This window comes from Mobula hypostoma, chromosome 5, assembly GCF_963921235.1.
Source record: "Mobula hypostoma chromosome 5, sMobHyp1.1, whole genome shotgun sequence".
NCBI classification, from domain to species: domain Eukaryota; kingdom Metazoa; phylum Chordata; class Chondrichthyes; order Myliobatiformes; family Myliobatidae; genus Mobula; species Mobula hypostoma.
Genome location: NC_086101.1, coordinates 139,667,480 through 139,694,093, shown reverse-complemented (window position 1 = coordinate 139,694,093; position 26,614 = coordinate 139,667,480). Strand labels below are relative to the sequence as shown.

Sequence of the window (26,614 nt, the reverse complement as noted above, 5' to 3'; positions counted from 1 at the left end):
CAATGAAAAGGCAGGCAAAGCTGAGGCCTATGGTTACCCCTTGAGTTTGAAGAAAGTGGGAGGAGCTGAAGGAGAAATTGTTGAGATTGAGGAGCAGTTCTGCCAAATGAAAGATGCTGGTGGTGCAGGGAAACTGGTTGGGTCTTTTGTTGAGAAAGAAGTGGAGAGCTTTGAGGCCATCTTGATGGGGGATAGTAGTTTATAGGGACCGGGCCTCCATGGCGAAAATGATGCGGTCAATGTCAGGGAATAGAAAGTTGTTGAGGAGCTTGGGAATGTGAACTGTTGTGGATGTAAGTGGGAAGGACCTGAACCAAGAGGAACAGAATGGAGTGAAGCTATGCAGACACAAGTTCAGTGGGGCAGGAGCAGGTAGAGACAATGGGCTTACCCGCATAGTTAGGTTTGTGGATCTTGCATAGGAGATATAAATGAGCAATGGTAAGGGGGTAGATTTAAAGTAATTGGTAAAAAAAATAGAAAGGAATTAAGAAGAATGTTTTCCACACAGCCAGTGCTGGGGACTTAGAACTCATTACGTGAAAAGGTGGCTGAAGTACAAAGCCCAAGCATATTGAGATACATCTAGATGACCTTTGTGAAATGAAGACTAGGAAGTATTGCAAAAATTAGGTCATATTGCTCTTTTTTTGGCTGACACATACAACATGGGCCTCCTGTTGTCCCGCCAGCTTCTCCAACTCTATCTTTGTTTCGTAACAGGTCAAGCTACAGGCAGTTACTTTGATTATGGAAATAAAACATGTGAAGGAACATCTGTACAGTGAGAAACTCAGTCGTCATTTCAGAATGGATTACTTAATCTACAACCAGTTTTGATGAAAGATCATCAGCCCAAAACACTACCTCAGTTATTTTTTCCCCTGAAAATACTACCTGCTTAATATTTGTATTCATTTGTTTTCAGATTTTCAGCTGCATTTTGCACTTGTAGTATACACTCAGTGATCACTTCATTAGGTGCCTCCCGTACCTAATAAAGTGGCCACTGAGTGTATTTAATATGGGAGACCTCCTATTAGGCTAATTGCTTGAAATCTCTAGTTAAAAGTAACAAAGGAATTGAATACAGTGAGCACTCACATTGATTATATTATTAAAAGGGCCTGCTTTTTCATTATAAACCCCACTCGTTCCTAGCCAAGGCTTTGCAGCCCTCAATTTAACCCTGGCCTAATCATGCAGCAATTTACAATGAACAATTAACCTACCAACCAGTATGTCTTTGTCCTGTGGGAGGAAATCTGAGCACCCCGAGGAAACCCATGGGGCCATGGAGAGAACATATACTCCTCACTGACAGCAGCGGGAAATAAACCCTGGTCACTGGCACTGTAAAGCGTTATGTTATGCTAACCACTATGCCTCCATGACCTGATAGAGGTATATAAGAATACAAGGGGGATAGAGAGAATAGGCAGTTCGCACCATTTTCCCAAGGCAGCAATGACTAATTTTAGAGGATATCCTTTAAGGTGTGAGTAGGAAAGTTTAGGGGAAAGTCATGAGTAGACTATTTTTTAAATTCAGAGAGTGGCAACTCCTACTTCTAATGTAGATACGTGCTGTGTAAGCCAATGATCTGGAGAGGGTTAGATTTAAAGAATGCAATGGGATAGAAATGCAGTTAGGTCTCTTTAACTACAAGGAAGCACTGTGATCAGTGGCCTATTATTCTCCTTGCTGGCCATGGAGTCAATTGAACCAAATATTGAGAGGTAGACGATGCCATCAGTCATTCAGCACACAAAATCTAGTTCTTTCATCTAGAATCTAGTTCACAAAAATCAACATTGTTCTGAACTGCATTTTAAACTCAATCTACAATCCACATTCAGATCTGAAGACTAGTTGCTGTTGAAATTAATATTTGCTATATACCATAATTCCAGAATACACCCTAACAAGTGTCAACCAGTCCTGTTATAAAGATCTCTTGCCTCAATGAAGAGAGTATGGACAATTAATGTTATGGCTTAATTATCAGCATAAACTTCAATTCATTGCAATTCATCAAGAGACATTGTTAGGTTAGTGAACAACAGGAATGTTTTTTATTAAACAGTTATCAAACAAAAAGCACAATCCAAGAATCATACAATCAAGAAGGTAGAATCAAGGCACATGAAGCTTGTTCCATAATTTATAATACTTTCTAACCTTGGTTGAAGAACTCTGATCATCTCTCTTGAGGTGCCATTTCTTTGACAATCCTTCTTCTTAATTCAGTGTCAATGGAAGAGATCTACAACAGAATATGAAATCTAGTTCTGTTCTGCTGGATTGAAGATACTTTCTTCTCCCAAAGAAGATGAGTTTCCAAACCGATAGGAGAGGCAACAAGAACAGCCCCTCGAAACAAATAAAATCATCTGAAGTGAGGCAACATCTGTGGAAAGGGAAGCAGTTAATGTTTCAGGATGATAGCCTTTCATCAGAAATGGGAATAGTTGGAGACAAGTCAGATTTTAAGATGCACAGAAAGTAGACGGTAGGGCGAGGATTGAAGGATGAATGAGAATCACAAGGCTATGAAGGCAGGAAAATTAATATAAGAAGGATGACAGTGTGAGATGAATGGTAGTGGTGATATCATAAAGCTGAGTAGCAGCAGATAATTATCTCAAATTTTCAAATCAGCAAACAGTGACTGTTGGAAATATGAAATAAAAATGTTAGAAAGATTGATGCTTTCAAATGGTTGTGGTCAGCATTGTTTGGAAGTTTGTAGTGTCTTCCTCAAGCTTTTGCCGAGCTTTGTTGGAACAGTGTTGGATTTCAATATCAGAGAGATTAGAACAGAAGTGATCAATAAGTAAGCAAGTCAGCAACACTCAGTTTAGCAACTTCAGGTACGGTGTTCCTACAAGTGTGGCAAGAACTTATTGTATTACCATCACAATTACCTGGAGTGTAGGAATAAGAAGATTCTTTAAAGTAAAAATTACAAAGGAAGAATTGCATTCCCAACTTTTTCCAAGTAATTTCAAAAGAATATGGTCAATAAAGTGCAGCGTTGCAGTGTAGGATGCATGGAAGCCAATTTGTGCACAGCAAGTTTCCACTCTTGACAAATAACTGGATAACTTGTTTAACAATTGTGGACTGAAGGAAGGTGGTTGGCCAGGGCTCAGGGATGGTCTCCCTGCCCTTCTTCACATCCAGCAGCCAGGTGGAGTTTTAACTCAATGTCACTTCTGAAATTTGGCACCTCCAGAACGCTGCTATTTACACTGAACTGTCTTTATTCATTTATGAAACGTGGACTGACTGCCCACAATTGCCCTTGACAAAGTGGTGATGAGCCACCTCTCTAAAATACAGCAGTTCCCAACAGTGAGTATTTCATCATTCTGCCCCAGGAAAGAAAGGGCAGTAATCATGGGTAGCTTGGAGGGAAACTTAGAGATGGTGCACTCAGAGTCATAGAGCTTGAACCAATGCCCTTGAACAGAAAATCCTACAAGTTGTCGTGAATACAACCCAGTCCATCAAGGGTAAAGCCCTCCCTACTGTTGAGCACATCTACATGGAAGCACTGTCGCAGGAAAGCAGCATCTATCATTCCGGACCCCCACCACCCAGGCCTTGCTCTCTTCTCACAGCTGCAGGAGCCTCAGGACCCATACCACCAGGTTCAGAAGCAGTTATTATCCTTCAACTATCAGGTTCTTGAACCAGAGAGGATAACTTCACTCACCCCATCACTGAAATGTTCCCACAATCTGTGGACTCATTTTCAAAGACTCTTCATCTCATGTTCTTGATATTTATTGCTTATTATTATTTTTTTCTTTTTGGCTCATCTTCCTATGTATGTGTTTATTAAATATCTTTAAATGTGGTTATTGTGCTTACCTCAACTGCTTTCTTTGGCAACATGACTCCTACAGGCAACTCTGTGTGAAGAAGTTGTCTCTCAGGCTTACCTGCCGAACCTCTTCTTATAATTCTGATCCTCAAGTCTTGGCAACATTCCTATAAATCTTCTTTGCACTCTTTCTAGCTTAATGGCACCTTTCCAGTAACAGAGGAACCAAAACTGTACACAGTAGTGCTAGTGCAGCCTCATTAATGCCTTGTACAACGACACCATAAAGTCCCAACTCATTTACTTAGTGCCCTGACTGATGAAGACCATTGAACTAAACACCTTTTTTACCACTCTGTCTGTCTATGACTCCATTTTCAGGGAACTATGTACTTATATTCCTCAGTCCCTTTGTTCCACAAAATTCCCCAGGGCCTTACCATTCACAGTACAAGTCCTATCCTGGTTTGACCTCCCAAGATGCAACACCTGCTAAGCCTTATCCATTTGGTTAAAGATGAAGCTACTGTCAAGGAAGTACCTTAGAATATGGTCACACTAGATTTCCGCCAGATCAATATTTTAGCTCTTCTCACCAGCCCTTTCTCTAAAGCACATGTTCTGCTGCATCATATGTTTATCCAATTCCCTCTCAAAGACCACAAAAGAACCTAACTTCACCATATGTGTATGTAGTACATCCCAGATTCCAAGCAAGAACTGTGTAGAAAAATACCCTCATGTTACTTTTAATTCACTTCCCTTTTGTATAATGTCTCTGACCTGCTGACCTCAGTCCTTCCACATAGGGAGTATTCCTACTAGCAACCCTGTCATAGCACTCATTATTTTTTATACTTATGCCAAATCTCCTTTCATCTTTCTCTTCTGCAAAGAAAAAGATTCCTGGTTCTCAAACCTTATAGCTATACACTCTCATATCAGGAAATACTCTCATAAGCAACACGCATTCTCATAAATCTGGGCTTTTGTTTGCTTTATCATCCTTTATATCTCTTTCCCCAAATAGGGAGCTGTCAATTCATTTATATTTTTGTCTGCTACTCAACCATAACCATACCTGAATCATCTCTTCCTTAAAGGCAGCCCATTTTCTAAGCATAAACACAGGAAATTCTGCAGATGCTAGAAATTGAGCAATGTACATAAAATGGTGGTGGAACTCAGCAGCTCGGGCTGCAGCTATGGAGGGGAGAACAGTAGCTCCTCCAGCATTGTGTGTGTGTTGCTCCCCTTTTTCATAACTGACCAATTTTTGATTCCAGTTGAAGCACCTTCAATAACTCCAAAAGACTGAGGTTTGGTAAAATACTGAAAGGTTTTTATTTGCTGTACAATACGACCTCCACGGTGAGTGTCTGCTCCCGGACTGAGGGGGAGGGGCAAGGCGAACACCTTTATACAGGGGTCTGTGGGAGGAGCCACAGGGGCAGTCAGCAGAAGGGTGTGTCCAGACAGTTAACCCAGTCACAACATATATATATATGGTTTACCACACCAGTTCACCTGGATGAGATCCACTCTCATTCCTTGAAACTGGAATTCCTACAACAAAGTACTTTTACTTTGGGTTGCTCCTCCTCCTTTTCTATATTTTTAAAATGTTATTTTATTTAGATACAGCGTGGAATAGGCCCTTCCAGCGTCACCACCCAGCAACCCCGACAACCACAATTTAGCCCTAATCTAATCACGGGACAATTTACAGTGACTTATTAGCCTACTCGCTACATCTTTGGACTGTGGGGAAGAAACCCATGCATTTCAATAGAGACTCCTCACAGAGCATGCTGGGATTAAACTCTGAACTCCGATGCCCCAAACTGTAATAGTGTCGCGCTAACCACACTACTGTGATGTCCAGGGTCCCCTGCTTATTATTCCTCAATAATATAGCCAACATAAATCTCAAGATATCATCAATCTGCCAGTCTCACTATTTCTCCGTTTAGAACTGTGACTAATTTTGTGTCTTTGGTGTCCGTGTTAGATTTAGATAATGGGATACAGTGCGTCCAGAGGAGCATTAAGGTAACAAGGATATAATATTTATACATTAACCAAAGGGACTAAACTGTGGGCAGGTGGGTTTAAAAGCAGACAAATACAGGGTACCAACTTTAGGTCCAAATGGGATAAAAGAGGCTAATTTTAAAAAAGGCAAAATAATCAGTATTGTACAAATTCAAGAATATATAAGTTGTAATGAAAATGACACACAAGGGTATAAAATGACTACATCATCATAACTTACCCTTCCATCTATGCCATTGGATTCTAACCCCATCTCCAGATGTAAAGTGTGCACAAACTGCTCACCCAGGCTGAGTGGGTTATTATTAGCATTTGCTGTTAACAAGCGGAGCTGAGCCATTACAGGTCCACAATCCCTTATCCGAAATCCTTGAGGCCAGTTACATTTCGGAATTCAGACACCCCCCCCCCCGCCATACCAAAAAACACGTATGCTCAAGTCCCTTATTTAACCTGGCTCAGTACGGTGGACTTTAAGACCCAGCGGCGCACCAAACCTACGCACATCCTCCCATATACTTTAAATCATCTCTAATTACTTATCAATGTAAATACTATGTAAATAAAAGTTATACTGTATTGTTTAGGGAATAATGACATGAAGAAATTTTATTTCCAACAAAAACATTCAATAAAACATAAAAATGTACAGCTTCAAACGAACCGAATCAAACACATGGTAAATGACTTATTGGAATAAATGTAGAACGTCACTGTTACTATAAAACTTCAGTAACTTGTCTTTCTATTTATTTAAATCATATACAGTGGTAGTTCCGACTATTTTCTTCAGTAAGATGTCGCACAGACACACCACGATCAAGTTTCTGCAATAACTCCGCTTTCTGCGTTATTCATAGAGAAGATTCCTTCTCTTTTTCTCAGTTACCCATAGGGGTACCTGCAGCTCTTTTTGACATTTTCACAGTGAAATTAAACACAAAGTCAACAGTGAACACAAAGTATCAGCGAACCGCAAATGCACATGCAACCGGTACGAGCGCTGAGCCACAACTGACGCCTGGCGGCCTCTGCTAGTGCTGCCACGTCACACCTGAGTGACGTCAGCGGTTGGCGAGAGAAACTTCGGTTTTCGGAGCTTTTTGGATAAAGGACCGCGCACCTGTACTATCTATGAAACTTTGTTACGTTTTACCCGGGGCCGAGGAGGCCCGGCGCTCGCTGGGGGGCGTTAACGAGCGCGCCCTCCCCGATCCGTGACGACCTGATGACGTTGCACTGCGTTTGCGCGCGAAGGCGGGAGCCTGGCGACCGCGAAGATGGCGGCGCTGAAGCGTAAACTGCCAAGCCAGAAAGCTGCTGGACACAAGAAGGCGTCGAGCGGATGCAGGCAGCTTTCGCAGGAGGCTGACAGGACAGGCAGCCAGTTCGTTGAGGGAGCTATTGTCCGAATTAAGATGGAGAATTTCCTGTGAGTGAACGCCAGGTTACGGCCTGTGATAGTAAGCGCTCGCCCACCCCTTCACTTTTGTTTACCTGCGCCTTCCTACCAGTGAAGCCGTGGCCTTTAGGCAGCTGGTAGATGCGCGCGGGGGTTGGGGGCGTGGGAGACTTCAGAGGAAGACTAGTGGGAGAAAGTGTGCGGTGCACAAATACCGACTTGACATCTTTCCTTATTATTCCCTTTGGAAGGCAGAGATTTATCCCAAGTATCCGTAAAAGAACGATTCCGTGCAGGAGTAATTTCGGTTCTGTCGAAAGAGTTCTACAGCTATTACAGATGCTTTCAAAGTGTAGTCCCTGATTTAGTCAAAGCAACTGCTAATTGCTGTTTGTGAGATCGCACTATACCAATGTGTTAGTACCCAAAGTATTGGCTGAGAGATAAATATTGGAATGGTACCTCTAAAGTATAGTGCCATGTGAACTTTTAGTTCCAACTGAGAAGGCAGACAGGGATTTGGCTTATTAAATGTTCAAGGGTAGCGACTCGTTACATTTATTACAGACTCAAATGACTGCAGATGATGGAATCTGGAGCAACACATAAAAAAGGTTTCTCTCCATAGATGCTGCCTGATCAGCTGAGTCTCTCCAGCTGTTTATGTGTTCTTGTATTTATTATCTTGATGTGCTTTTGAATAGAATGATCTGTGTGGATGATGGACAAATTTTTTTTAAAAATGTATCATATCTTGGTACAATAATAAGTCAATGCTCACTTGAAAGTAAATGGCATTAACAGCATTGTGGTTCTTGGTAGTTTATGGGTGACAATGCCTTGCTTTCCCAAATTAGACCCGCACAATAACTTATTGCCGTCCTAGGATGCTGTACCTAATTTAAAGATGCTGTAAGATTTGTATCAAGTCCAAGGTTTGCCTAACCCAGAGCTGGTGTAGATCATTAAATGCAGGGTGATCGGGCTTGGTAGAAATTAAGACACTATGCGGAACAAGTTGGAAAGGAAAGGTATGTTGCATCTGGAGTTTCTCCGGTTAGCAATTTCCCTCCACACCTCTCTGACGTAGTGGGGAACCGTGTACGAGGCAAGTTACAGCAGTGGTTTGCCATTGCCTTCTGCTGGGTGAGTTTCCAAAGAGATCACCAGCTCGTAACCCAGCACGGATGGAAAGCGTGCAGGGGAGCCGGCTGGATTTGAACTCTAGACCTGAAATCCAACGCTGATGCCACTATGCCACCAGCTGGGTCAGAACAAGTTGAGCATTACAAAATTTGTGTACATTAGGTTAAAGAGAAAATTAGTGATACTTACTTAGAGCTACACACATCAAAGTTGCTGGTGAACGCAGCAGGCCAGGCAGCATCTCTAGGAAAAGGTACAGTCGATGTTTCGGGCCGAGACCCTTCGTCAGGACTAACTGAAGGAAGAGCTAGTAAGAAGGTGGGGCAGTAGATAGATATATCAGAATGGGAATGGGATGTGGAATTAAAATATGTGGCCACTGGGAGATCCGGTGCTCCCGATGTGGCCTTCTATAATTCCACATCCCATTCCCATTCTGATATATCTATCCACGAGCTCCTCTACTGTAAAGATGAAGCCACACTCAGGCTGGAGGAACAACACCTTATATTCCGTCAGGGTAGCCTCCAACCTGATGGCATGAACATTGACTTCTCAAACTTCCGCTAATGCCCCACCTCCCCCTCGTACCCCATCCGTTATTATTTATATACACACATTCTTTCTCTCTCTCTCTCCTTTTTCTCCCTCTGTCCCTCTGACTATACCCCTTGCCCATCCTCTGGGTTCCCCCCCCCCTTTCCTTCTCCCTGGGCCTCCTGTCCCATGATCCTCTCATATCCCTTTTGCCAATCACGTGTCCAACTCTTGGCTCCTATCATTTTGGATCTCCCCCTCCCCCTCTCAAATCTCTTACTAGCTCTTCCTTCAGTTAGTCCTGAGGAAGGGTCTCGGCCCAAAACATCGACTGTACCTCTTCCTAGAGATGCTGCCTGGCCTGCTGCGTTCATCAGCAACTTTGATGTGTATTGCTTGAATTTTCAGCATGCAGAATTCCTCGTGTTTGTGATACTTATAGCTTACTACTTGTCTCAGCATCTGGCAGTGGAATTGGAAACCTATTATTCTCCAAGTTGAGCTAATCAAACAACTGACAGGTCTATCTTTCCAGGATATGTTACTAATATAGACAAGCAAATTAACTTTCATCAGGGGCCCTGGAGTATACCGAAATTAAATATCAGATTATCCTGCTATAGGGTTGATTCAATTCTCAAGTTCCACTACCAGGTCGTTTATTTTGAGAAACATTTTACTCTTAAATGGAGCATCAAAACAAAAGGAAATTGCTAATTGTTCATTAGACAACTGATTTTAGCTTTCAGTTTCAGAATGGAATGATGACATAAATGATTTACCAAACAGAGGAGACTAAAAATAGAAATTTAAAGTAAAAATAGTGTAGAAAGTGCACAGCATTTTTATTGATATCTTACTTGCCATACATAACATTAGCTCTTCAGGTTATAGAACGACTCCACTCAAGCACTATGCAGCCTTCCTGACACTGTACCTGCTATTTCCTGCAATTGGTTTTAAATTTGAGCAGTTGCTTAAAGTTAATCATATTATTGAGAATATTGCAAGTTCATGTAAAATATATACTTGTTCCCTTTCCAATAGCATTGGTTTAAATAATGAGCTAATGGCAGTCCTGTGCAATTCTTAAAGAAAATGCATTTATATAATTTTCTTGAGGTCATACAAAGCACCCTTGACCAAATAAAAACATTTAAAATACAGGTATGTTAACAGTTGTATCACAGGACACATGACAACCAGTTTGCCTGCAGAAAATTGTACAAACATTAGTATAATGATTAGGTGATGTTCTTTTAGAGATATTATTTAAGAGATTAATTTTAGTCTGGTCATCTCCTGTTGTTATTCAGTATGGTGCTATCATTTATTTTGCATCCACTCAAGGGTGTAGATGGGGCTTTACTTTAATACAATGACTTCCGATAAATTGGGACCAGTACATTTTGGCTCAATTAAGTGGCTGCCCCAATTAGCCACAGTTTCATGGAAATAGTTGAAAAGATATTTTAAAAAAAAGACAAACTACCATTTAACTGAGTAACAAAGTATGCATTTAAATGAAATGCAGAACAAATTCGAATTCTGCCAGTACCACTACAGTACTATAAAAGTATATGTTAGATTGTTTTGATGCTCTCTGAGATAGGTCCAGGCAATGCTTGGGCTCCCACAGAACTCTTGCTGCTGTTATCTTGTATTGCTTAAAATCTGCCTACAGTTACATCTTCCTAGCTGACTATATTTGTTTCTGCTTTGATAACACATTCTTCCACCTTGCTTTTAGATTGCAGTTCTGGATACCCGTTCAATTGCATTTTAAGTGTTCTGCTATTGATGAGTGTTTTCAGCTGCCTAGACCTAAATCTGTAGAATTTCTTATTTTAAACTATGCACTGTTTGGGGAGATAGCTTCCTTAACTCATATGTTTTGGTCCTGTCCTACTTTGGAAACTTTTTGGAAGGACATTTTTAATATTATCTCAAAGGTATTGAATACAGATATTTCTCCCCATCCTATTACTGCTATTTTTGGATTACCTAAAACTTCCAATAATCTTTCCCCTTCAGCCCGTAGAATGATTGCATTTCTTACTTTAATGGCGAAAAGACGTATTTTACAACATTGGAAGGAGATTAATGCCCCAACTACTTTTTTTTTGGTTTTCTCAAGCGATACTATGTTTAATTTTGGAAAAAATCAGAAGTAATCTTTGATTCTTCAGTTAAATTTGAACAGACCTGGAGATCTTTTACTCAACATTTTCATTTAACTTTTTTTTCTCTTTGACCATATTTACATTCCCTTCTTGGTTTTTAACTGTTATTAATGGAGGTCGGGTTTGAGGATGTGATTGTTTTAAGTTGTTTAAGTCTACTTGATTCCTAGTTAGCCCATTGCTTTTCTTTGCTTTTTAGGTTAGTTAGTTACATGGTGGGTTTTTTGGGGGGGGTCTTTTTTAGGGTTTTTTCTTCTCTTTATTGATATATATGGAAAATTAGTATACTATTATATTACCTTGTTATTTTCTAACTAAACTGCACTGTTTGTACTTTTTTATGTATTAATATCTCTTGTAAATTTATATCGCAACAGTGTATTAGCTTCTATATGTTTTACCTTTTGTGTACTAATTAAATAAAAAGATGGGAGGGCGTCATGTGATGACGTGGGATTGAGACGTGTAAATCCAGCTCTCCCGCAACAAATCAGTAAAGTACCGTTTAAACAAAACAAAGTTAATAAATATTTTCTGAAAACTATTTATAAACTTTGTAAGACTACTTTACGATATGCCTCCTAAACCGCAACAAAAGAAGTCTGCTGTTGCGAAGCAGCCGCGAGAGGGGAAGAAAAAAGGGCCTACTGCAATGATGGAGCCTCGGACTCAGCTTGGATCTCCTTCGGTAGAACAGGGAGCAATGGCGGTGGTAACGGGTTCTTCGAAGAAGGCACCGGAAATGCGCGTGCGCAAATCGACACAACGCAAAATACAAGAATTGACAGCCACTGCAATTGAAAATGACTCAGAGTCAGAATTGGATTCTGCAGAGAACACAGATGAAGAAGAGGAGGAAGAATTGGAAGCGATTGGAAGTAAAGGAGATGATAGAGACATAAGAGAGGCTATATTGCAATTAACGGCTGAACTAAGAAAAGTAAGAGAAGAGCTTAGAGATACGAAGATGTGCTATAATAAAGTTATGGAAAGACAGGACAAAATGGATAAGAAGCTTCAAAAGATAGAAAGAGCAATGGGGCATATGAATGATAGAGTGGAAAAAATAGAAAATGATTTGCTTGTCTGGAACTCGGAAAGAAATCGACTCTTGGAGAAAGTGGACATGTTGGAAAATTTCAGTAGACGTAATAATATTAAAATTGTTGGTCTTAAAGAAGGTATGGAGGGAGAAAAACCAATAGAATTTTTTCAAAAATGGATCCCGGATGTTTTGCAAATGGGAGAGGAGGTTCGACCAATTGAAATTGAGCGGGCACATAGAGCTCTAAGACCAAAACCAAAAGATGACCAATATCCACGATCGATTTTAATAACATTTTTAAGATTTCAAGACAAGGAAAGGATTCTACAGGCAGCTGCTGGAGCTGCCAAGGATAGAAAAGGGCCATTGATAATTAAAGGGAACAAAGTTTTTTTCTACCCTGATATAAGTTATGAACTTTTGAAGAGAAGGAAGAAATTTAATCCAGTGAAAAAAACCCTATGGGATCATGGTTATCAATTTATACTGCGTTATCCTGCAACCTTGAAGATTTTTTTGCCTGGTGGAGAAAAAAGATTTTTTGATGACTACCAGAAAGCAGAGCAGTTTGTGCAAGATTCTCTGAATATTCACCAGATACAAGAACAAATCCAGGGGAGCGAGATAGATTGAAGATGAAAATTGGGTTAAAGAATGGACTTGTTGGATTTTTGAAGCTGGATGAATGTATAAATATATCATTAATTATACAAGGGGGGTAAGAAAGGTTAAAACTGGAGGAATATTAGTTGGGAATAGTAACATTAATTTTGCCTATATATATATAATTTTTTTTTGTTGCGGGGAGCTGGAAGAAGCACTGATCAATTGCTACACTAATCATGTATGCAAGCGTGGCTTTTGCCATGACCCGTAAAATGGAGGGGGGTAGTGTTGTGTATCTTTTCATTCACAACATTAGTGGGGGGGGGGGTATTTTGTTTTTTCTTTTTTTGTATTCTTTCTATCTTTTCTTTTTGCCTGGAAGGTTGGGAGGGAAACACATAGCAACATGGTGAAGTTTAAAGAGATTCCCCAAGGAACTATGAGAGTTGAGAAGATAAGTAATGTTTTAGATTGGAGTAACTTTGTTAAGAATAATGACTAATTTATTGAATTTTTTGAGTTTTAATGTTAATGGGCTTAATGAACCAGTGAAAAGAAAAAGAATCTTAACACATATTAAAAAAATGAAGATAGATTTAGCTTTTTTACAGGAAACGCACCTAACAGAAACAGAACATCAAAAACTAAAGAGAGATTGGGTGGGAAGTGTTGTTGCGGCTTCATTTAATTCAAAAGCGAGGGGAGTAGCAATTTTGATCAATAAAACGTTACCAATTAGAATACAAAATGTAATAACTGATTCTGCGGGGAGATATGTGATTATACATTGTCAACTTTTTTCTGAATTATGGACTTTTATGAATATTTATGCACCAAACGAAAATGATGCAAAATTCATACAAGAAGCTTTTCTGAATTTGGCGGATGCACATGAAAAAATATTAATTGGAGGAGACTTTAATTTTTGCTTAGACCCAGTCTTAGATAGATCAACCAAGGCTGTTATAAAATCGAAGGTAGTAAATTTAACTTTATCATTGATGAAGGATTTAAATTTGATTGATATATGGAGAAGAATCAATCCTAAAGAAAGAGACTATTCGTTCTACTCCCATAGACATAAAACTTACTCAAGGATAGATTTGTTTCTATTATCAATGCATATTCAACACAGAGTGAAAAATATGGAATATAAAGCAAGAATATTATCAGATCATTCCCCTTTATTAATGACAATAATAATGGCTGATAAGGAAGAAGTGGCTTATAGATGGAGATTTAATTCAACATTATTAAAACGTCAAGATTTCTGTGATTTTATGAAAAAGCAGATTCAATTTTTTTGGATACAAATTTTCATTCTGTGGATGATAAATTTATATTATGGGATGCGATGAAAGCATATCTTAGGGGCCAGATAATAAGTTATACGTCTAAAATTAAGGAAGAATATATGGCAGAACTCGATCAATTGGAGAAAGAGATTACAAAAATAGAAAAAGAATCTCAAAGATATATGTCAGAAGAAAAACGAAGACAACTTGTTAATAAGAAGTTACAATATAATACGCTTCAGACATATAGAACGGAAAAAGCAATTATAAGAACTAAACAAAGGTATTATGAGTTAGGTGAGAGAGCACATAAAATTCTTGCCTGGCAGTTGAAAACAGAACAAGCTTCCAAAACAATAAATGCAATTAGAACAAGGGCAAATAAAATATCTTATAAACCTCTTGAAATAAATGAAACTTTAAAAAATTTCTATTCTGAATTATATCAATCAGAATCCCAAAATGATGTTAATGAGATAGAAAGGTTTTTATCACAAATTTCTCTTCCAAAATTGAATTTGGAAGAACAGAAGGGATTAGATATGCCTTTTACATTAAAAGAAGTTGAAGAAGCTTTAGGATCACTCCAAAGTAATAAATCTCCAGGAGAAGATGGTTTTCCACCTGAATTTTATAAAAAATTTAAAGATTTATTATTTCCTCTTTTTATGGAACTAATACGTCAAGCAGAAAAAATACATAAACTTCCAGAATCTTTTTCAACAGCGATTGTAATAGTATTGCCAAAAAAAGACAGAGACCCTATGAAACCAACATCATACAGGCCTATTTCTTTATTGAATATGGATTATAAAATAATAGCAAAAATTTTATCGAATAGATTATCTAAATATTTACCAAAATTAATACATATGGATCAAACAGGATTTATTAAAAATAGACAATTGGCAGATAATGTAACCCGGCTACTCAGTATAATTCATTTGGCACAAAAAAGGGATAAGAAGAGTATAGTAGTAGCTTTGGATGCAGAAAAAGCATTCGATAGATTAGAATGGGATTTTTTATTTAAAGTATTAGAAAAATATGGGTTAGGAACATCTTTTATAAATTGGATTAAAACTTTAAATTCTAACCCTAAAGCTAAAGTAGTGACAAATTCTCAAATTTCAACACCATTCCAGTTAAAAAGGTCAACTAGACAAGGTTGTCCATTATCACCTGTTTTATTTGTACTGGCGATAGAGCCATTAGCAGAACTAATCAGAATTGATCCAGATATTATGGGTTTTACAGTTAATCAGGAGGAATATAAAATTAATCTTTTTGCCGATGATGTTTTGATCTATTTAACAAACCCACAATATTCGTTACATAAACTATCTTCTAGATTAGGTGAATATGAGAAGGTATCAGGTTACAAAATAAATTGGGATAGAAGTGAAATTTTACCTCTTACTAAAGGAGACTATAGTCAATGTCGATTAGTAACCCAATTTAGATGGCCGGTAAATGGTATAAAGTATTTAGGTATAAGATTTGATAATGATGTAAAGAATTTATATAAATTTAATTATTTACCACTGTTGAAAAATATTCAAGAAGATCTTGACAAATGGATGATACTACCAATAACATTAGTAGGTAGAGTCAATGTTGTAAAAATGAATATATTTCCTAGATTACAGTATTTGTTTCAAACATTACCAATACAATTGCCACAGAAATTTTTTCAAGAGTTAAATAAATGTGTGAGAAAATTTCTTTGGAAAGGTAAAATGTCAAGAATATCATTGGAAAAATTGACATGTAAATTTGAATTAGGAGGGTTACAACTTCCAAACTTTAAAAACTATTATAAAGCAAATCAACTTAGATTTATTGCATCTTTCTTCGATGATCGAAAACCAGCATGGATTAAAATAGAATTAGACAAGATAGGAGAAAATAAACCTGAAGATTTTATATATAAATGGGAATCTAAATGGATACGGGAAAAGAAAGAATCTCCTATATTAACACATTTGATTGATCTATGGAATAAGATAAATGATGATAATGAAACACAGAAATCTCTATTAGCAAGGAGACCTTTGTTTCAAAACAGACTTATTCCTTTTACAATGGACAATCAACTTTTATATAATTGGTACCAAAAAGGGATTAAATTTATAGGAGATTGTTTTGAACGAGGTATATTGATGTCATTTGAACAATTAAAGGATAAATATAAAATATCTAATAATACTTTCTTTTGTTACTTTCAATTAAGGGCTTACTTAAAAGGTAAGCTGGGTCAAACAATGTTTTTGCCAAAACCTAATGAAATTGAAATTTTAATTCAAAAAGGGAAAATTAAAAAATTTATTTCTTGTATGTATAATTTGATTCAAGAACAGACAATTAAACAAGGAACCCATAAGTCAAAGCAAAAATGGGAAACAGATTTGAATATTAATATTGATGAAACAAATTGGTCAAGACTCTGTCTTGACAGTATGACAAATACAATAAATGTTCGACTTAGATTAGTACAATATAATTTTTTACACCAATTATATATTACACCACAAAAAAAAATAGATTAAATTCAAATCTATCTGATAAATGCTTTCGGTGTAATCAAGAAATTGGTACTTTTTTACATTCTACTTGGTCTTGTTTTAAAATTCAACCCTTTTGGATAAATTTAAGAGTCTTATTGGAACAAATTACTGGAACTCAACTTCCACATAACCCTGTATTATTTCTATTAGGTGATATTGAAGGGATAAAACCGAAACTTAAATTGAATAAATATCAGAAAGAATTTATAAAAATTGCATTGGCAGTAGCTAAGAAGACTATAGCAGTTACTTGGAAATCTGATTCGTATTTAAGTATGGATCGTTGGAACAATGAAATGGCTAGTTCTATTCCACTCGAAAAAATTACTTATAATTTAAGAGATAAATATGTAACATTTTTGAATACTTGGCGCCCTTAGATAGGATGGCATATTTAAGTGCTCCGATAAAGACCTTGGTCCCTTGGGGAAAGTAACGAATAATTATACCAAATTTATTTTGAATCCCATGGAGCATGTGGAAACCTTCCAACACCCAGGCAGTTCTTTTCTTTTTTCTCTCTTTCTTTCTTTTTAGGAAGGACTATATATATGGGGTGGGGGGAAGGGTTAAGGGGAGGGGGGAGGGTAGATTCTATCTTTTCATGTATTCTTTTTGAAAACTCAATAAAAATTATATTAAAAAAATAAATAAAAAGATTTAAAAAGAAAAGAAACTATGCACTGTCTTAGCTCTGCTGCCTTTGTGCTGCTTCAACCCTCCTGCTTTGAGCAAGCTCCTACTCTCTTTTCATGTTATCTCCTTATGTGATTTGGTGCCAAATTTTGTCTTTGTTTTCCTTGAAAACTCTCTTGTATGTGCTTTGGGATGTTCCATTATGTTTGTGGTATTGTGTAAATGCGACCTGTTGTTCACCAATAATGGCTGTGATTAATTTCATTATGCTGATCTGCCCCAAACACACACCTGCCACAAGGAAACTCTTTATTAGTGGAAGGCTTGAGAAAAGTGGGTCCAAGCTTTACTTAAAAAGGTACAGAATAATCAAAAAAGAAGCATGGATTTGTTAAGGGAAATTGTGTTGGACGATCTTTATTAAATTCAGGAGCTAATGAAGGAAGTGTGGCTGATATAATCTTACTTGGATTTTGGGAATGTTTTTGGTAACATCTCACATTGTTGGTTCTCAAAAAAGTAAAAGTCCCTGGGACTCAAGATAGACTGGCTAGTTAGATCCAGAACTGGTTTAGCGGAACGTAGCAAAGGACAGGGGTTGATGGGTGTTGCTGTAGTTTGAAAGCTGTCATCAGTGGTGCTCTAAAAGGCTTTGTACTTAGTCCTTGCCTTTTGTAATCTGCATATTATTGATTAAAACCAACTTAGGAACATTATGAAGAAGCTTGCAAATGACCCAAAAGAAGTAAGTTTTAGATTGTGAGAATATTTATTTGGTCAGGTCATTTAAGCAAAAAAGTGGCAAATGTAATTCAATTCAGATGTATGCATTTGGAAGAGTAATAACACAAATAAATGCACAATTTACAGGAAAAAAGCTGAGAGCCATAGGGGAAGAGAGAGAGATCTTGTATGTCCACAGAGATTTAATAAGACATTTATTATTAAAGGCATAGAATGTAATAGTAGGAAACCTATGCTAGAACAGTACACAAAACCTGTTAGAACATAGCTAGAGTACTTGTCATTAATTTATTGTAAATATGTGATTTCATTGGAGGGAATCCAACAGAAGTTAGTAAATTATGAAGACTGGAAATTTTTATGTATGAGAGACAATTGGATAGAATCATTCAGCATGGAAACTGGCCATTCCACACAACTTGCCTATACTGAGGTTAGGTTGAGCTTTTTTAAAAATTCTGTTATGGATTTATTTAGTATGTGCACAAGAAAATGAATCTCAGGGTTGTATCTGGGGGGACATATATGTACTCTTATAGTAAATCAACTTTGAAATTTGAAATAACGTGGCTGAAATGAGTCGTTATTGGGTTTATAAAATTGAGGACAATAAACAAGAAGGATCCTACACTTCTCTCAGCATCACCTCCAATTTTTGCCACATCAGATGACGTGGGTGATCAGGGTCTCCCATCTGTCTTTAACCTGTGTACCAAATGAAAGGTTGTTACCTGTTGGTAAGATCCCCCTCCCTCCATGCTGCTGCTCTATCCGTGACCATGATATTTCTTGACAAATTTTTCCACAGAAGTGGTTTGCCATTGCTGCCTTCTAGGCAGTGCCTTTACAAGATGGGTGACCCCAACCATCATCAATACCCTTCAGTGATTGTCTGCCTGGCATCAGTGGTTGCATAACCAGGAATTGTGATGTGCATCAGCTGCTTATACAACCATTCACCACCTGCTCCCATGGCATTATGTGACCCTGATCAGGGCTAAGCTGGTGTCCGATGGTGACCTGGAGGCTAGTGGAGGGAAGGAGCGCCTTACACCTCTTTTGGTACAGACTTATTTCCACTCTGCCACCCAAACTTCTCTCAAGGGGTCAAAATATTAATAATGTGAAATAGTTAGGGCAAGTTCATATTTTTTTCTGTAAAGCATTTGGAAGTCTGCTTGAAATGCCAATCAAAACAGAAGACCTCATTACATTTAGTAAGTACTTTGGGTATGTACTTAAAGTGCCATGATATACAGGAATTGGTGCTGGGTTGTGGTGACTCTTTTTGATTGACACAAAAATGATGAGATACATCTTCGTTATAAAGTTTCTACGATTTCGTATCCATTATCACATCAGGGGAAAAACAGAACTGTCTCAAGGGGTGTTTGAAAATATGGTCCATATTACTGCAGAAAGTGTTTCTGATGAATAATGTAAATGTATACGTAGAAAAAGGAGTGGAAAGATTTTGATGGCAAAAGATGATGTAGAGTGGGAATAATGCGTCTTTGAAAAATGTTTGCATTAGCAGTTGGATTGTATGCCCTCCTGTTCTAGCAATAGTTTATTAGTGATAGAGGAGTTCTGATGTTTCAAATATAACCAGTAGGTGGCATATCTATTTTTACCATTAGGGATTAGATTTTTTACAACTGTTTGTGGGTTATCTTCTACAGTTGTATTTTTCTGGAAAAAAATCTGGACAAGTGGCTTTGTTAATGTTCACATTTTGCATTAACTTGCCTCTTCACGTATTCTTTGCCTTCATCTGTAAGTGAAGGTAATTTATTTTTAATCTTTATTACTCATTGCAGTTTGGTATCTAAAGAAGATAATAAATTGGGGCCATCTGGCCTTTTATCTAATTTTAAGGTACCCAAAATAATTTAAGCATAAATACTCATCCAATAATAGCAACAATGATAACCTACTGTTATATAATACCTTTATTATTAAACAAACCAAGCTGTTTCACTGATTAACAAGGATTGCTTTCACTTAAGGAAATTCGGCAGCCAATTAATTTGTTAATAAGTGTTGATGTTATTTTAAGGGTAGGCGTGATTTTAATATTCTAATTATTTTTCAGCTCTTTTAAAACGTTTACTTTATTCTGACCCAAGCAACACACAAACTGCTGGAGGAACTCAGCAGGCTGGCAGCATCTGTGGAAAAGAATACAGTTGATGTTTCAGGCCGTGACCCTTCATCAGGACTGGAGGAAAAAAAGATGAGCCAGAGTAAGAAAGCGTGAGAAGTGGAGGAAGCAACACAAGGTGACGGGTGAACCTGGGAGGGAGGGAGAGCCCGCCTGTTTAATTCTACTTCCCATTCCAACATATCAGTCCAAGGCCTCCTTTGCTGCCACAATGAAGCCACGCTCAGGTTGGAGGAGCAACACCTTATATTCTGTCTGGGTAGCCTCCGAGCTGATGGCGTGAACATCGATTTCTCGAACTTCTGGTAATGCGTCCCCCACCCCTTCACTATTCCCCATTCCTATTTCCCTCTCTCACCTTATCTCTTTACCTGCCCATCACCTTCCTCTGGTCCTCCTCCCCCTTTTCTTTCTTCTAGGGGTTTCAGACTCCCCCTTCTCCAACCCTGTATCTCTTTCACCAATCAACTTCCCAGCTCTTACTTCACCTCTTCCCCTCTCCTGATTTTACCTATCACCTTGTGTTTCTTCCTCCCCTCCCCCCACCTTCTTACTCTGGCTCCTCATCTTTTTTCTCCAGTTCTGCTGAAGGATCTCGGCCCGAAACGTCAACTGTACTCTTTTCCACAGATGCTGCTTGGTCTGCCGAGTTCCTCCAGCATTTTGTGTGTGTTGCTTGGATTTCCAGAATCTGCAGATTTTCCCTTCTTTATTCGGACCCTACCATTTTGCTCCTCCATAGCATGGACATAATGGCTGCATTTCATAACTCTTCAAATGCAAACTACATTAAAATATTGTCAGAATTTGATACAAGTCTAACTGGTTTCTTTTAATAATTGCATACTGTTGGGTTTAGTCTTTCATCAGCAAGATTTCCACAAGTGATCCAACTCTTCCTGAAGTTGCCTGTACAAAGCATGAGGTGTCCATTGTACTCAAGCCATAACAAAGTTTTGATAGAATGAAGTCTTGATCTGATAGCAAGTATATCTAAGACGATTGAAGACTAAAGTGTGCATGCATTTGTAACACTTCTCTCTTGCATGGTCCTTCATGGCCAAAAATAACTTGCTGTCACTTCAGTACTGTGGGCTTTGATGTTAAAGTCATTCTTGGACCTGCAGACTCTGCCAAGATGGGGCAGGAGATATATGAACAGGTGTGTTGGCAATTCAGGAGGCAGTGCTTTTCTGCTTTTTTTTTTGTGTTGACATTCCGTGTCCAGCTAACAAGTGGATTTCAGGTTCTCAATTTTGTCTCAAATGCTCTTCCTTTGTATTGGGTGTCCATTGGTTAGGGCTTCCTACATAGTGATTGGGAAGTGCACTTGCTTAAGGGCACTTTAAGAGTATATTTCATTTATTTTTTTCCTGTGTCTGCCAATCCCCTCTTGTGGTAGATCTTGGAATAGATTCTTTTTCACATTATGGATATGCAAACAATATCATTTGCCTATTAGAGCTTGCATAAAAGTAATTACAGCCTCATTTGGCTGGGGATTATGTTCTGGTTATATTATCCGTGGATGTGGAGGGTTTTGTAGAGGCAGTACTGAAGGTATCTCTTCAGTGCTTTGAAATGCCTGCTTTAGCTGATCCATATCTGGGATGTATAGGGATCATTGCTACCTAGCAGGCATGAGTGTTTTACTGGGATGCTTATTTCCTGTCATGGTTTACCAGGTAGCAGTTGATTTTCACCAACAATTTATTCCTAAAATACCTAAAGACGCTGCTGACTAATGAATTTCATCAACAAGAGCTGATTCCAGAGATAGAAAAAACTATCCATATTTTCCACCATTCCATCATGGACCTTTGCTGTTGGAGGACTGATTTTTTGTGCATGTTAAGCATCAGACCCTATCTCTTCTGTACTTCAGTAAACAAGTCAGCAATGATTTGGAGTTCAGATAAGATCAAATGTAGAAGTTAGCAGAGAAAATTAAGGCAGTGGAACTGGAAATAGAAACAACAGTAGACTGTTTGGCCACTTTGACCTGCTCCATCATTCAGTATGATTATGACTTATCTTTTACCTTGGTGTTTATAGTAACCCCATGTCCCTTGATTACCTTAATATCTATAAGTATTGATAGCTGATTTGAATATATAGTATTGAGCAGCTATTCACCATTTCTTGGTTAGGTAATTTGAAAGATTCATTACCTTCTGGCTCCAGATATTTCTTCTCAACTTAGTCCTGAATGACCAATCCTTTAATATGAGACTGTGATCCCTATTTTTATACACTTTAGATCAGAGGTTCTCAACATTTTTTATGCCATGAGCCAATACCATTAAGCAAGACTTTCATGGACTGCTGCTGTAGATAGAAGAAGCATCAACTCTGCTTTCACCTTGTCAGGGGTAGGATTCTGCATATTTTGCTGATGCAGCATCTCTCAAGCACTAGTGTAAACTGTCTAATTGGCTTTATTTGGTTTCATAAGATCAATTTGTAGAACCTTTGCTCTCCTGTCTCTGGCATGTAAAGCCTTACTTTGATACGGGAAGGGGAAGTTGGGAGAACACACATTAGTCCTCATTAAGCAGTGAGAAGGGTAAGCGACTTCAAGTTCCTGGACGTTAGCATCCCAGAGGATCTATCCCGGGCTTAACACATTTATGCAATCACGAAAAAGGCATGGTGGCAAATATAAGCAGTTATACTTCACTGGGTGTTTGAGGAGATTTGTTACGTCACCAAAGACTTGAGCATATTTCTGTAGATGTACGGTGGAGAACATTATGACTGGATGCATCATCTGCTGGTATGGCGGCTTCAGTGCACAGGACGAAAAAAGGCTGTAGAGGATTGTAGGCTTGGTCAGTTCTATAATGAGCACAGCACTCCCTGCCATTGAAAAAGGCACCTCAAGATGGCAGCACTCATGATTAAGGACCCTCACATTCTGGAACACGCCTTCTTCTCATTACTACTGTCAGGGAAGAGGTACAGGGCCCTAAAGACCCACATTCAACTTTTTAGGAACAACTTCTTTCCCTTTGCTGTCAGATTTCTGAACAGTCCATGAATACTTACTCGCTGTTCCTCTTTTACACAATTTTTTAATGCAGCATTGTAAATTTTCATGTCTTGCACTGTACTGCTGCCACAAGACAACAAATTTCACAACATGCTATTGATAAGTCTGATTCTGACAGTAAGACTTGACCTACAGACAGCATTTTAAATGTACTTTCTGAATGGCCCTATATAATTGGAGGACATACTCTCTACCATTTCCAGATTTTGTTTCACCAGCATGTTGACTTTTCATTATTCATGTATGAGGACTTGCATTCTCTGAACAGGTACCTTTCAATCTTGCGATTTGAAAAGTACTGTGTTAATACAGTAGATACCGGTTAATTGGGCAATCGGTAATTGGGGCAGCCACTTATTTGGATAACTCTTAAAGAACAAAAACAAATTGAGAAAATGGCGGGGTCTCCGTTTGTTTATTTGGGACACTCTGCTGCTTAATTGGAGTAGGAAACTGTTGCCGAACATTTTCTCACTGCTGTCAGTTGTGTGCACGTCATATGGCCGTTTTAAATAGTCACTGGTGTTCAAAAAGCAGTGATTTTTGTCACTGATATTTGGCAAATAATACACAGTAAAACAATTTAGAGTTGTTTTGCTCATTGTGGTTTCGGGCATTCAGGCTTGGAGTTGCCAGGAGTGAAAATAAAATGATTTCACTTCAAGTTAGGAACTACGAAGAATTGACTTTGCTCCGTAACAGTCAATCAAAAGAACATATTAGCATACAGCGAAAAAAATTCCTCTGTGTATAGCTATTAGGAACTAATACATAGTTTTGTAGTACTGTGGTAGTTTTGGTAGCGTTCTAGTTCATTCTGTATTTTATTTAAAAACATAATTTATTACTCAGTTGAATGGTAGTTTCTTTTTTATACTTTAACAATTTTCATGAAACTTCGGCTAATGGGGGCAGCCACTTAATTGGATCAAAATGTACTGGTCCTGATGTGTCCCAGTTAACTGGAATTCATGGTATGTTTGCTATTAAAGAGGATGAAATCACATTTTACACATATTGCAAAAGTAATATCCTCCTTTGTTTACTTCAAAGTTCAAAGTATATTTATTATCCAAGTATATATTCTATATACAACCTTGAGATTTATCTCTTTACAGGCAACCACAAAACAAAGAAACCCATAGAACCCATTTAAAAAAAAGAAATCTTGCAAACAATAGAAGTGAGCAAGTAACATTCAGAGCTAAAGGTCATGAAAGTGAGTCCACAGCCACAAAGCCAGTTACAGTTGATCCAGCAGCCCTTTAGTTTCAGGCCACTGTCTCAATTCATTGCAGAGATGAGCAAATCTGATGAGCAGTAAGCTGAACACTGGCCAGTTCCTCACCTCCAGCTCTGAAACCCTGACCTTTTCAATCTGGCCCTGTGCTTAAATCGGCTAAACAGCGGATTGTTACTTGCTCTTGGACCTGGGCCCTGCCGCTTTGATATGCTCTCGGGCCTGGGATTGTCGCTTCGATTTAGTCCATACCACCCTTTCCAATTTGGCTCAGTGCTTAAATCGGTCAAATAGTGGCTTGTTCTTTACTCTTGTGTCTGGGCCTGGCTGCTTTGACTCCGCCTCACTTTGGTTCTGCTGCTTCAAATCATCTCCAAGTCCACTCCACTCCAGCAGCCAAGTATTGGCTTGTTCCCCACTTTTGGGCTTGGGCGCCGCCACCTTGATTCAGCTTATACGCACCACACAAAAACCACCCTGCACCTTCAAGATTTCAGTTGAAACTGCAAAAAGGCTAAGTCATACAAGCTCAACTCTGGAAGGGAAGTTACAGGCTCTTGATTGCAGTAACCGTTTCTGAGGAAAAGTGTGAGTAATAAAATAGTTAATAGTTGTGTTTTCACTGTGCATCACCAAAGCCATTTTAAATCGGAACCAGGAGATCCTCTGCACATTCTTTACAGCTCAGGTTGCTACCAAGGGTAGGTCAATGTGCATTTATTAGTGAATTTTGTCTCTTTCATGTTAGTGAAAAACAGTAACAACATAAAGATGGAAGAACGTACAAAGCAGTTGTAACATGGTAATGACTTTAATACAAAAGTGTTGGCAATATTCATTGGAATTAGAAAACAGTCATAATATGGGTGAATATGCAGTGAATAGAGGCAGATGCAGAGGAACAACGAAACTTATAATTTGCACACCTATTTTTTTTGAAAACATGTCACTGGTCTTTCATCAGTGCTGGGTCAAAATCATGAAACTACCTGTTCAATACCATTATTCCTTCACATCAGACTTCAAATTGGTGGCTCTCATCCATCGTGGCAATACAGATGGCTATTAATTATTCACTTTGGTAGAAGGCCATTAATTATTGACTTTGGTAGTAGGACTCGTGTCAAGTAATTGAATAAAAGGAGTAACAATGGTGACTGAAGGCAAGTAATTTGATTTGAATAAATTGTACTTCAAAAATAAGCTGCTAATATATTTCAAATATTATTTTCTGTATCTTACATCTTTTGGACAGAACATTCCAGAGATTATTACCCACAAAGGTTTTATATGCACCTCAATTTTAAATGACTGGCCCCTTATCTTGAAACTGTGTTTCCTTGTTTGTGACTCTCCCATGAGTTTAAAAAAAATGTTTTAACATCTACCTTGTCAAGCCCCATTAGCGTTTTGTATTTTTGAATAACGTCAAATTTTGTAAACTCCAAGGAATATTTTATTTTTATTTAGAGATGCAGTGTGGAACAGGCCCTTCTGGCCCCGTGAACCATGCTGCCCAGCAACCCACCTGTCTAATACTGGCCTAATCACAGTGACCAATTAATCAACTAACTGGTATGTCTTTCGACTGTGGGAGGAAACAGGAACACTTGGAGGAAACCCACATTATGGGTCATGGGGAGAATGTACAGACTCCTTATAGGTGGTGCCAGAATTGAACTTTGAACTCCGGCCCTAGCTGTAATAGCATTGTGCTGACTACTAAGCTACTGCAGCACCCAGTTTCCTCTGTTGGCTGTCATTAAATTTTAATGTTTAAATTGTTCAGAAATTAGACCATTATTGGGGAGAAGTTGTGCATCTTCTTAATAGTTGTGTGAGAATATACTGTCATAATTTATTGATGTTGTAAGAAATTGTTGCAAGTCTAGATTTGACCATGAACTAGATGGACCGAAGTGCTTGGGAAGGAATCAAAAAGAGAAAAGTAAAATTTGCATAGTTTACCAACATCAAGACTCAAGTCTGATTGAAGTTAAACTAAGCGAACTTTATTATAATGTATTGCATTATCAGTGCTATTTCTCAAAATTCACAAATGGTTTTCCATTAGGCTTTATCTTAAAGAGAAGAAAGGAAAATCGAGATT

General features: G+C 38.2%; 2 protein-coding genes across 5 annotated transcripts in view; one reads left to right on the top strand and one right to left on the bottom strand.

The window, feature by feature from the left end:
- klf9 (Kruppel like factor 9) overlaps positions 1-26,614 on the bottom strand; it is a 105,190-nt gene that overhangs the window by 15,021 nt on the left and 63,555 nt on the right. The gene's annotated exons all lie outside the window — the stretch shown is intronic.
- Positions 7,124-26,614, top strand: part of smc5 (structural maintenance of chromosomes 5) — a 69,371-nt gene continuing 49,880 nt past the window's right edge. Inside the window, exons 1-2 of one of the 4 annotated variants that reach the window (XM_063049039.1) lie at positions 7,200-7,319; positions 20,144-20,294. Coding sequence is in view for 1 of the 4 variants with exons in the window: in XM_063049036.1 (XP_062905106.1) it covers positions 7,168-7,319 (152 nt within the window). In the remaining 3 variants the exon portion in view is untranslated. Of the gene's footprint in view, positions 7,351-20,143; positions 20,331-26,614 lie in introns of all 4 variants that reach the window. The other 3 variants (XM_063049038.1, XM_063049036.1, XM_063049037.1) reach the window with 3 other exon arrangements.